This window comes from Mustela putorius, unplaced genomic scaffold, assembly GCF_011764305.1.
Source record: "Mustela putorius furo isolate JIRA1106 unplaced genomic scaffold, ASM1176430v1.1 tig00003863_pilon_pilon_pilon, whole genome shotgun sequence".
Lineage (NCBI taxonomy): Eukaryota > Metazoa > Chordata > Mammalia > Carnivora > Mustelidae > Mustela > Mustela putorius.
Window position 1 is genome coordinate 11,292,716 of NW_025422015.1, and position 13,818 is coordinate 11,306,533.

Below are 13,818 nucleotides of genomic sequence, written 5' to 3' on the forward strand. Positions count from 1 at the left end.
TATCAATCTAAGAGTCTGACAAAAGTTAATGAAAGCATTCTTTTAGAACCAGTTGAGATACAGAATCTGCAAAAAAAAAAAAAAAAAAAAGAGTACAGTATAGTTCATTTTCAATGGTGAACTATGTGCTAAACAGCCCTTACATTAGTAACACTGACAATTCATTTATGACGATATACATATGCATTTTTTCTGAGAAAGTTCAAGATTTGGGGGCCTATCCCACATGTTCATCTGCAATGTGACTTTGGCATTCCCTCATCAAGAGGTGGAGTCTGTTTCTCCAGCCTTGAATCTGGACAAGTCTTGCCATTGCTTTAAACAACACAGTACACCAGGGGTGAAGTTTAGCCAGTCTGGAATCTAGCTCTTAAGTGGCCTGGCATCTTTTGTTTCCTTCTTCTCGGAAGTCAGCTGCCATGTTAAAAAAAAAATGTGACTACCCTCAGGAAACCACACTGTGAGAAAGCCAAGGTACAGGAAGAGGCCTATAAGGATGAGAAGCCATGGGGATGGAGAGAGAGGCCAAGGAGCAACAAGGCACAGATGTGCTGGTGAAGGAGCCATCTTGGAAGGGGCAAGCAAAGAAAGACGGTTAAGTCACTAGGAGTTGATAACCCGAACGCTGTATCCTCTTACAAATGATAAGACAGAGGCCTTGAGAGATCATGTCACTTGCTAGACATCAAATGGGTGTTAGGGACAAAGATGGGGCTCATACATAGGCCTTCTTACTTTAAGACCCACAGTCTTTTCACTGAAATGAGCTTCAGGGCCTAAGTCATCCAGATAATTGCCTCAGATCTCCATGTTGTGTGTGCTGGTTTGTAATTAGGAATAATGAGTCAGTTATAGGCAATGAATGCGATGTGAAATTATAGGGACTGGTTGTCTGAAAATATATATCAGCAAGATGTAACTACAGGCAATTAAAGAAAAGCAATACTCCTTTTAAAAGTTCACTGTAGGACTACCACAATTTTATTCCAAGAGTTGCTTCCTCTTACTATTTAAAGAGAAGGTCTCCTGGGGCACCTGGGAGGCTCAGTGAGTTAAACCTCTGCCTTCGGCTCAGGTCATGATCCGAGGGTCCTGGGATCGAGCTTCGCATTGGGCTCCCTGCTCAGCGGCGAGTCTGATTTCTCCCGCTTCCTCCACCCCTCCCCTTCCACTCATGTTCTCTCTTGAAGGCTTTGCTCTCTCTCTCTAATAAATAAATAAATAACCTTTAAAAAATAAATAAAGAGGTTTCCTGAGAGGGTTATGAGAGGAAAAGGGTAATTAAAGATGCTTCATGTTCAGAAAATACAGGTACAATAATCTTAACTCCCTTCTATGCAAATGAGACCAGAGTTTAGGCCTAAGGACTCTTCCCATAAATGTAAATGGGACTGATTCTGTAGGAAGATATGGGACAGAAAGAGCCAGGCTGCTGTGGTGAGACTGGAGCCCGAATGGTGCTGAGCTGGACCAACATTAGTTAACCACTGAGCTGAAACCAGGTCTTTCTTTCTTTCTTTCTTTCTTTCTTAGTTATTTATTTGAGAGACAGCAAGTATGCACAAACATGCATGAGTGGCAGGAGGGGCAGAGCAAGAGGGAGAATCTGGAGCAGACTCCCCACCGAGTGTGGAGACTGACACAGGGCTCCACCTCACGACCTTAAGACCAAGACCCGAGCCCAAACCGAGAGTTAGATGCTTAAGCGACTGAGTCACCCACGTGCCCCAGAAACCAGGTATTTCTAGGACTGAAACAAAACCAACGCCCTGAGACTGAATACACAGCATTTTTGGTACCGTTGAGAATTACAAAGAAGAGAGAGGAAAGAAGAATAACTGAAATGAAGTTTAAAACTGACCAGTGATAACTGGTGTGAGAAGGTCTGCTTAATTCCCTCTAGTCGGCTCAGGGATCACCCTTGCCATAAGGAGCTGGTGATTTGTTGAAAATATGGACTCTGCTGCCTTCTCAAACAACGTGAGCTGTGAGGCCAAGATTAACTGGAGTTCCCTTATTTGATGTTTTTTTTGCTTATTTCTTTGATAAAAAAACTGATATGGAACAAGGAGGGAATTTTTTTTTAAAGACTGTATTTATTTATTTGAGAGAGAGATAGAGACAGTGCCAGTAGCGGAGGTGGGGAAAGGGAGAGAGAGAGGGAGACCCCCACTGAGCAGGAAGCCGGCCTCTCAGGGCTTGATCCCAGGACTCAGAGATCACCACCTGAGCCTAAGGCAGATGCTTAACTGACTGAGTGACCTAGGTGCCCTTGGAGGGAAGTTCTTGATTATTCATCAAGCTCAATACCATGTATAGGTAAGTGTACTGTTCTTTGCTGCAGGACAACCAGGAACAGGCCAAGATTATGTCTGTATAGAATTAAAATCATCTGTCTTTGCTGCAACCTCGTCCTGTTTAGACAGTACATTCCTGAAAGGGTACTGTGTTCATATTTACGTCCCTGGTATAAGACAGTTCTTAATATATTAATAAAGAATTACTTCTTGAGTAACTTCTTGGACAAATCCATGTATCATCAGAATTTTCAATTCTTTCAGTAGATAATTTTAGACTAGACTGTAAACTGAGGCTTCACGGCACAGTGAAAATCTCACCTGTGGGGAAGAAAGCTTAGATTATCAAGCTTGCCCATGGATGTAACACTGGTGAGCTCTACCATCTATTGATGAACTGGGACTTTATGGATACACTACCTAATTCCCAAGATGGATATAATTGGCTCTACCAGTGAGGAAACCAGAGTTAAATGATTCGGCCAAAGTTGCATCTTCCAAGTGGCCAAGTCAGGAATCATACCTTTATGTGCCCAGCTCCAAAGCCTGCCCTCCCCTTTCCACCATGGACAGAGCTTCCATAGCCTACCCAGGGGGATGACAACTGCTGGTGAGCTTCAATCTTCAGGCCAAGCTGATGGCCTCCTCTGGTCCTGTCTGTCCTATCATCTTAGGGCTCATTTTTCTACTTCAGCACAGATACAGACAGACATTATATCTTACTGTATGAGCATCTGTTTCTAGTGCTCTACTCAAATACATATATTCAAAGATTAAAAATGGTGTCTCAAAGGTGAATTAAGCTCAATCAAATTCACAATTAATGGGGGGTGGGTAGACAAAAAACCCCTCACAATTAATAAGGCATTTCTCCCACCACTTCTCTCTCCTAATTTGAGCAATTTAATAAGACTACCAGATTTATGAGATTCCCTACAGTTATTTTCATAGAATGGGCATTGACTGGTTATTGACTGCCTCCTGATTTCTTCTCTTTATACTTGAATTGCAAAGATTTTTTTAAATGCAAAGTAGTATCTTAGTGGGGCTAAGACAGAGCACTAAGAAAAGAGAGAGAAGGGGTGATGCGTTTAGGAGGCAGGAAGTTCAGTGTTTGAGAGCAGAGGTGGAAATACTTAGTTCCAATAATTTTTTTTTAAATAATGGGATATACAGTTCAAAGTTATAAAAAGTAAAACTTTTTTAACATGAAAGTTAAATCACAGATTTTTATACTTAATTGGTATAAAATATATTACCTATGGACAGAATAAAATATATACTCACTCAATAAGATACTCTCTTTAACCTGATCATTAGGCATTATGAAGTATTTTTATAAAGCATTATGGAGATCTTTTAAAAAGCAACAAAAATCCAGATATACTTGTAATAATGATGATTAGCATGTATTATTTTCACTCTAAAATCACGACTGACAGTTTTAGTAACTCTAGGCAATAAGTAACATTTCATTATACTCCTCTTTTAACTTCTAGAGAGAACAAATAACTTTATTTTTTCTAGAGAAAACAAATAACTTTATTTCATTATACTCCTCTTTTAACTTCTTGAGAAAACAAATAAATATTTATTATAACGAATAATTTCATTTTTTAGATAGAAAATAATATGCATTGCTGTGCATTATAATTGGTATTTCTTTTTGTATTTTTGAATATTCTGATTTTTGCCAACAAACATGAGTCACTCATGAATACACAATGTGCTTACATTAGTGGCATTTTATTTATTTATTTATTTTTTTAATTTTATTTATTTATCAGAGAGAGAGAGGGGAAGAGAGAGAGCACAGGCAGACAGAATTGGCAGGCAGAGGCAGAGGGAGAAGCAGGCTCCCTGCTGAGCAAAGAGCCGGATGTGGGACTCGATCCCAGGACACTGGGATCATGACCTGAGCTGAAGGCAGCTGCTTTACCAACTGAGCCACCCAGGTGTCCCCATTAGTGGCATTTTAAACGGTTGCTTTTTTTCTATCTTTAAAACTATACAACATTCTTTTAATCTAAAAGAAATTACTCCTATTTTTCTTCGAGGAAAAAAAAATTACACATAAATCCAGTTCTAAAAATACTGCCCTTTAGACTTTCACAAGTGTCAGGAGCACTGGGATAGACAATGTCACAAGGTATAAAATGAGCCTCAGATATGAGGAGGGAGGGGTTCTGGCCATGTTCTGGGGCTCAAAGTTTGCTCTGCAGGGGAGATGCCAGTCATGTGCCTTAAAAGTACTCTTGAACAGACACTAGGCCTACAGAAGAAAAACTGACCAAGTAGATCTCCCCTGCAGTTTAGAAGTCCAGCAGAAAAATCTATTTTTGTTTCAACACAAAGTTAAAAAGAAAAATCCTTTCCATTATAACTAAAGATGGAGGAGTTTAACCTTTCAGCAACAGACATGAGTTAGAAACTATTTCTAGGGTATGGAAATTTAATCATTGAGACTCTCGTGGCTTGCATACTTTGCACCTGATGTGATCTTTACTCATTTCCCTGGACACCCCCTACCTGCTTCTCAGAAGCTCAGCATTTGAATATCAAGCCAGCTGGGAATGGTGGATGTGGCAATTATATTTGTAAAAGATGGCAGCTATCACACCTCTAGCCCTCAAGTTCTTCTGAGGATGACCTTGCTGATCCCCCACTGGGAGGCAGAGCTAACGCCCCTTGCGCTGAAGCTGGACTATTTGTATGACCCACTTGAAACTAAAAGAAAGTGGTGGAGTAAAGCTAGGTGTCTTCTGAACTGGGGTCAGATAGGGCCATAGAGCTTTCACCTTCATTTGTTGGGGCACTTACTCCAGGAACAGCCAGCTACCATGTAAGCAGTCTGACCACTCCGAGGCCACTCTGCTGAAAAGGCCATGTGTAGGTGCTCTGGTGGACAGCCCCAACCAAGCCTAGCTTCTGAGCCATCCTCTCAAAAACACCATACATGTAAAGAAGTCATCTGGGACCCTCCAGAACAACCTCTTTGTCAGCTGAGGGACACTGAGTGACCACAGTCAACCTCACAAAAAGCAGAAGAATTGCCCAGCTGAGCCCTGACTAAATCCCCAACCCAGAAAAATCTGTAAGATAGAATAAGATGGTTGTCATTTTCAGCCACTAAGTTTTGGGAAGTTCACTACACAGAAATGGTGACTGAACAGGGTCATCTAGTGGCCAATAAATGAGAGGTGAATGACCAAAAGCACACAACTAGGGGAGGAGAATGGAAGAAAACTTGTAAACAGTGTACACTATTTTTTTCTTCTTTTTAAAAAAATTTTTTAAGTTTTTTTTTTTTTCCTCAGTAATCTCTGCATCCAGCACAAGACTTAAATTCACGACTCTGAGATCAAAAATTGCATGGTCTTCCGAATAAGCCAGCCAGGTGCCCTACACTATTTTTTAAAATTTTTTGATTTTACAAAACAACATTCTACGTGCCTTGACTATCCCTTCTCTTGAAAAGCAACAAAAATGCTGAGCATGACATTTAAAAATCATTTCAAATGTACTGATCAGCCAATAAGAAAGTAAACTATACTTTGACAGAAAGAATAAATGAAGATGAAGCTCAAAGAAATGAAGTAAGCTGAGCAATGACATTGCCTTTGACCTTGAGGGCATTTGCTGTGTTAAAAGTGGTGACTGAGGGCAGTCATTTTCATAGTGTGGTGAGATACTAAAGACCAGAGACGAAACCTGCCAAAGGTGGAAAGCCACATGAATAACCCTCCCACCACAGAGAGGGGTCTCATGGCATAGCCTCAGTGAAGAGTATGCTAGAATGTCTGATCCCCAGAGGATAACAGATAATGTCATGCTGGTGCTTAGCAGGTGAGGCAGAATGAGATCTACCCTGAGAATATGAACCAGTAAGTAGCCCTCACATGGGTTCACAGCCTGGATTCCTAGCACTAAGGTGGTCCAAAATAACTCAACTTTATATTAAAATAGTATTAGATAAAACAGTCTTTACAACAGAAAGCATTTCTTGGGTAGAGTCTCATAATAAAGGCTTCATCAGGAAAATGTAATTATCCTAAACTTATATACATCTATTGACACAAAACAGAATTATAAAGAGAAGGAAACATCCATATATGCAGTAGTAGAGGTAACACATCCTTCTCTTGGTCTGGGACCAAGTAGACAAAAAAGAAAAAAAAAAAAAAAGGAAGGATACAAAAATCTGAATGAGACTCACAAATTTAAGTTTCAGACATATTTAAAACTCCATACCCCAGAACTGTAGAACGTACACTGTTTTTGAGGATATATGGGACATTTATAATTACTGACCACATACCTTTAAAATCCCAATATTTAAAGTCACACTACAATCCACTTAAATCAGGATCTTTGGGGGTGGGACCCAGACCCAGGCATCACCATTTTTAAAGCTCCCCCACCCCCGCCCTTGAGAGCAATGTACAGCTAAGGTTGGGAACCACTGACATATGGCATCATTTATAGCCTTCAGTGGTTGTATCAGAAAATAAGAAAGGAAGAAGGTTAATGACTTATTTTTTAAAGCTTTTATTTATTCATTTGAGAGAGAACAGGGGTGGTGGTATGCGGGGAGGGATTTGCGGGAAGGGCAGAGAGAGAGGGAGAATCTGACTCCCAGCTGAGCCTGGGATACTGGGCTCAATCCCAGGATCCCAAGGTCAGGACCTGAGTGAAGTCAGATGCTCCCACCTAGGTACCTCAGAAGGTTAATGATTTAAAGAGTTCACCTTAAGTTAGAAAAGAATGAACAAATGAAGCCAAGAAAATTAGGAGAAAGATCAAAGAGCAAATAGCAACCCAGGAAACATTAAAGATGATCCACAGAGCTCAAGGCATATCTTATATCTTCTAAAAACATCAGTTGTAACAATTTAAATGTGAAAAGCAAAACTATAAATGTTTTAGAAAACAGTCTAGCAGAATAGACTTACAACTTTGGTATGAGAAGAATTTTTTCAAAGAAACAAAATCACAAGCCACCTTTGTGGATAAATTCATTGCATTAAATTTAAGAAATCTCTTTGTGTCAAAAGATAACCATAAAAAGAATGAAATGCCATAAATTGGAAGATACATATGTATTTGCAATATATAAACTGGAATATATGAAGAACTCCTATGAATCAACAAGAAATTGACAACTCCCCACCCAAATAGACAAAAGGTACAGAAGTGGAACCTGAATGCCCAATGTGCATGAAAATACGCTCAACCTCATTAATAATTAATGAGAGGCAAAATATAAGTATAATGATGTTATTTCCTAACCACTGGGTTGTCATGTTAAAAAACAAACAAACAAACAATAAAAACGAAACAAAAAAAACCTGACTATCACATGTTGGCAAGAATATTGGATGACGGGTAACCTTTGCTGTGGAAGGGTAAACCAGAGCGATCAGTTTGGAAAGCTGTTGACACTGCCTAATTTTGCTGAATAGTCCTATATTGTAGTTTTTCTGGACTGTGAGCTATGATATATATTATATATCTATATAATATATACTTATATTATATAAAAGATATAAAATAAGTATATATTATAAAGATATAAAAGATATAAAATAAGTATATATTATATAGCTATATAATATATATCAATAATATAATATATATTATATTATTGGTAAGCCATGGCCCACAGGACAAATCTAGCCCACCATCTGTTTTTGTAAATGAAGTTTTATTGGAACACATGTCCATCCATTCATTTATATACTGCCTATGGCTGTTTTCATACTCTAATGGCAGAGCTGAGCTATTGCAACAAAGACAGTATGGATCACAAACACAAAGCCTAAAATATTTATTCTGGCCATTTATAGAAAAAGTGTGCTGGCCTTAATATAGATCAATACCTTTTTCACTGTTAACATATCCCTTTATATTATTCATTACTATCTTTAAAATTTTTATTTTAAGTAGGCTCCATGCCCAACATGGGGCTTGAACTCATGACCCTGAGATCAAGAGTCAAATGCTCTACCAACTGAACCAGCCAGATACCCCTTAACATATCCTTTTAAAATGATAACTTGCATAAATTATATTTTCCAAAGGTAAGGATAAATCATGGCTGTAGGACCACCCCACCCTCAATCCAGGCACGAATGCAGACAGGTCACATGGTAACTGAGAATGAATTTTTCCGAGACTTACCTGAAAGAACCTCACTGATATTACTAAATATACCACTTAAGTGGCTTAAATAACCAAGGCAGGAAATTGTGGACCTATCTGGTACTATCTAGCCTCGTGGGAGGACTGTGTGTGTGTATATGGGGGGAGGAAGGGTAAGTGGACACTGGAAGCTTCAAGAAAAGCAATAAAATCATGAACAAATAAAATCATGGCTAAAACCACAAGGGCCCTTGCCTTGTCTGCAGGTGTTAACCTGGCCCAGGGCTTGTCTGCCCGGCGATCGTAGTCGGGAGAATCGGTGACTTCTACATACTCATTAAACCGCAGGATCCTTCGAGCTTGTAGCTCTGCCACTGTGGGTCTCAGGCTGAGCTGCAGGGGCATAGGGAAAAGAAAGGACAAGTTTAGGAAACCATTTACAGCCTCATGGTGGCACGTTTTCTATAGAGAGCTTCAAAGTTATGGTTAAATAAGGTCACTTTCAGATATCCAAAAGGAAAAAAAAAAAAAAGGCAGCAGCATCTTGGGAGTTTCTAATGAGAACCCGAAAGCCGTGTGCCCTAATTCTGAGACTATAAAAATCATCATTGTTAGATAGGTCACAGGCTTTGGCAGCCATCTGTGTTATGCTATTTTCCGCACCTTGCCTGGCATAAAGACACCTGTCATCTCTGACACAAGGAGCACGAAGCAACACAGACACAATAGCAATCCAGATAGAGGCTAGCTGGTATGGAGTCTGAATCATCCGGACAAAAGTACTCTTAAAACTTCTAGAAATGAGATCTCTGCTCCTATTATATTAAACTCCTATATTCAGAAACGCACAAAGTTATGACAAAGAAATGGTGTGGTGAAGGCTGTGCTTACAGCAGTCTTCTGGGTGAGACTAGGGACCCATGCCCAGATTTGACTTTACCCTTGCTTGCTGCAGAAGTTGCTGTGCAGAAATCAGCAGGGGCATGGAGGAGGACATTCACTGGGCCAGAACTGCTTAAAACACGCTGGGATGATTAAGGTACTTCTAATGACTTGGATCCCTCCTGTGGTCTTTGTCAAATTCAAGTTCATAGTTTATTTAATTCACCCAGCCCTGTGTATTTGCTCTCCTTTCCCAAGACCAAGAATAGGAGAGATGGTTCTGAGAGACTAGAGACTCCTGGCCCTGCTGACAGGCATTATCTACTCTCTTCTCCTGAGGTTCATGCTTCTGTGGCCTCTCTCGGTCTGAAGATGTCACAGACCCAGGCCTCTGTTGTACCCATGGGGTCCATTCCCAGTACCTTTTCTATCTGTATCTGTACTTGCATATAGCCGGCCCATGCACTATCTAAGTGGTCCTCTTTGGACGGGTTCCTCATTTGCAAAGAGTCACTTAAAAAAAAAAAAATTAAGTACTATGACATACAAAAATGATGTTTTTGTGGTAAAACAAAACAAAACAAAACAAAAACCCTTTTCTGAGCCTCAGTTTCCTCTTGGGTAAAATGAGAGGCTGACCTAGGTCAATACTCTAACATTCAAGTCCCTCATGGACTCTTAGAAAGCCTGTCTCTATACTCTGAGCTCACTTGAGCTGGGATATAGCAATGGCGGCTCCTTCTGGCTTCATAAAGCCCTGGTAGGCAAAGGACAGAGGGAGGAATGATCTAAGTGGCTCTCTTCTACTCTCACTTGTTGTCTAATCTCTACTGCTAGATTCTTACTGCTTCTCTAGGGCAGGCGGGGCTAAGGAAGTAGAGAAATGACTGCCTCTGGGAAGTGCCCAAAGACAGGTGACCAGAGACCACAAAAGTTCTTCCTCCAGTCTTGCCATTTAGGACTGTGCTATTAGTGCTATGGAATGTCCTGGATCTATGGCAGAGAGTTCTGTAGAGTGGAGGCCAATGGGACTCAGGGGCTAGGGGTAAGGGGTCAGGGTGGGTTCTGTTGCCTCCTGGCGAGGCTCAACTGAATGCCGAAAAAATGAGGAGAGGCTATTGCTTATCCGTAGCCATTACTTGGCAGCCACGGAATGTTAGAAGAGCTGCCTCTAGCAATTCAGTTTACAGAATCTTTCTCGGCTTAATCATTACTTGTCATTTAGAGTCTTTGGAAAAGAAAAACGAAAAGACGGATTAAGAATCTTTTCCCCTAAAAATCAAAACCAAAAACTCTCAAAATACAATCTTCAACTTTTCCATGAGAACGGGGTTTCTTCTCCCTGCCTCAGAATGCCTTTGTTGTGGACTCCCCAGCCAGCCCAGATAAATGTGGGTCAGGTCACATGCCTCCCCGCAGATGTCATATTCTATTCATCCTGCCTTAACAAGGTGTGAAAGGTATATCTGAAGAATTACTGAAAACAGATTTATAATGAAATATCAACTCTGACGGGTCTTAATTTTTCCGAAGACTATTATTATTTTAACACTTACAGAAAAAAGTGATGGCCCAGGTATCAGAATTATATATATATTTTTAAAGATTTTATTTATTTATTCATGAGACAAAGAGAATGAGAGAGAGAGAGGGGCAGAGGCAGAGGGAGAAGCAGGTTCCCTGCTAATCACAGAGCCTGATGCAGGACTCAGTCCCGGGACCCCAGGATCATGATCTGAGCTGAAGGCAGCTGATTAACCGACTGAGCCACCCAGATGCCCTCAGACTTGTATTTTCATGAATGGGTGAAAACAATGGAGTCTTGGAGGTGAGCTACTTGTCAATGTGGGTAGCACTGCAACAGGCAGGTTGGGTGATCAAGTTCACTTAATTACTGACCCAGCTCACATGGAATAGTGGCAGATCTCCAATTTCATATTTATTTAATATTTCCAAAACTGCATAGAAAACATGAGCATTTTTAAAAACTATATTGAGATGTTAACAATGGTTATCTCTGAATAAAAGACATTTGTGTGATTTTCTTTTCGTTTTTGTTCCTTTCTGCACTTAAAAAAAATCACATAGCTTATATGTTATTTTCATAATCAGTAAATGTAATTTGAAAAATCTTATTGCTAGCTTTTCAAAATTAGCATAGCATGCAATTATAAATATAATTCATATCATATGCATTACATTGATTTTAATGTCTATGATTGATTACTGGCTAATAGGAATAATTATTCCTCAATGTTAGATTTAAAGAGCTAATTTGCACTTAAATAATGAAGTAGATCCCAAAACACACATGCTTACTAACAATCATAGTTTCATTACCTTTCTACTGAGTCTGCGCTTAAGTTCCATTTTTGCTTCTTGTTCTTCTTCTTCATTCTTTTCTGTTTATTAATGGGGGTGGGAGAGGAAAGGCATGAAGACTTAGTTACTATGAATGATTTTATAATCAGAAAAATAGATCAGGCCACAATTATTTGACTTAGATAGTGTCCAAACACTCCACCATCTTTAAAAAGCTGTCAAAAGATTTTGCAGAGAAATTGCTCATTAATTTGTGTGTGTGTGTATATATATATATATATACACAACATATAATATACATAATATACACTATATGTAATATACATATTACAAGTTTATATAAGTTTTATATATATAAGTATATATAAAAAGTTTATATATATATATATAAACTTTTTCTCCTTACTAACTGTAAACCTTTTAGCTTCCTGACTTCATATTCTATTCTGAAAAACATGACAGGTGCCCACAATCTGGTGAAAACCTTTCATTGCTGAACATCTCTTGGGCTTATAAGCACCATTTATCAGAATACAGATAAACATTTACTTCTGGATCTGGCCCTTACATGAAAATCTGAGACATATCAAAAGAGCAAATTAGAACCATCTGATGCATGTCTGAGTTCATTTCCATTCAAATCCAACCAAAGTACTTGATTTGTCTGCTTTGGTTTCCACAGAAGCAAAATGCAGTCATTTCTTTGGACTCTGCCTTCAAACCAGAATGTTCTGAATGAGGTTATTATGGTGTACTGTTGATGGAGATGATTTATTTTCTTGTGACTTTGACTTTCCAAAGTCATCTGTTTCTCTAGTGCTTTACCAAATGGTACAATTTAATGGCCAATTTAATGAATGCTGTCCAGTGGATGGGATGAAGAGAAAAATGACCAGAAATTTTAAAGAAATAAACACCCCCTTCAGATTTTCATGGTTTATTTGATGAACTTATTTGATGAACTTCTCTCTGGTGCTTCCAGCAGCTCATCGTTTGTTCAATAAGTGAGGACAGATTTTCACTATTTGGAAGCCAAAAGACTATCTTTTAGAAGATGCTGTTATGAATTCTACTGAAGGAACATCACACTATCTAAAGGCTCAACCAAAAGTTTGAAAAAGAAAAGTTTCCTCTATGAAAAGGTAAATTTATTTTTAAAGTTCAAATAGACTTCTTACCACTAAGATTTGTTTTTTATCATGAATAAAGTATCAATATTCAGTATTTGTACCAACTGTACTTGTTAACCAAACATGTTAAATTATCTATTAATTTTCCTTATTTGGACAGGGAAAAGTTTCAGTGTTCTTCCAAAACACTAATTTTAATTCATAAGAAATAGGATGATCCAGCCGGTTATTTAGACAACCAATAAGCATAAACTGAAAACACGGTGCAACGACAAGGAACACTCGGTTAGTATGCTTTCAGTGAAATACCTGTGTGCCAAATTTTGTTATGATTCAGATTTCATCCTATGCAAACACTGTAGGTTTTTCTAACTGCTTCACAAAATGTATGTCCTTTGGTATTCTTAAAATACATGCTTAGGGTCAAATATTTACTTTACATGAGTTGGATAAGGCATATAGGTTATAAATTATATATAACAGACACGAGCCAAACTTGTGGTCATGTGACTCAAACTAAGGCTTTTCAAGGTCAGCCTATGACGATATTACTACTAAAAGGGAAAATATAATCCTCAAAGCATTTTAGTCAATCCCTCCTATATGGTGACTGTGCTCTATTTTTAAAGGTACTTTCCAAAGACAGAAAAGTGGATATCAACTACAACTCAAAGCCAACAAATGCTTTAATTTTCACGAGGGAATATTCAGTAACTTCATCTTATTAAGAAGCATAGTTTCCACCTCGGTGACATACCTATGCAAAAAGAGAAGGGCCAGCTGCAGTTGCAGGAATTAAATAAACAGGATTTTACCACCTGGAATTTGTTTTAACATCAGGAGCTGACTTCTTTACGTATTTCCATATTTGAAATTGTACTTTTAAAGAAGTTAAAGAAAGTGAGAGGTGGAGGGAAGTCAAGATGACTGCTGTTCCACATTTTTCTAAATAACTTGTAAAATCTTTTCCAAAGAATCAAATCTTAGTTTAAAAAACTTCATTGAGTTTTTTTAAATTTTTTTTTTAAATTTATTTCCAGCATAAC

At 38.7% G+C, this 13,818-nt stretch overlaps 1 protein-coding gene across 5 annotated transcripts in view; it reads right to left on the reverse strand.

Moving 5' to 3' along the window:
* PHACTR2 (phosphatase and actin regulator 2) overlaps positions 1-13,818 on the reverse strand; it is a 262,236-nt gene that overhangs the window by 19,699 nt on the left and 228,719 nt on the right. For all 5 annotated transcript variants that reach the window (XM_045066288.1, XM_045066287.1, XM_045066285.1 and 2 more), the window contains 2 exons: positions 11,661-11,722; positions 8,694-8,831 (listed from right to left, as the gene is read on the reverse strand). In XM_045066288.1, coding sequence (XP_044922223.1) covers positions 8,694-8,831; positions 11,661-11,722 — 200 coding nt within the window. The remainder of the gene's footprint in view (positions 1-8,693; positions 8,832-11,660; positions 11,723-13,818) is intronic.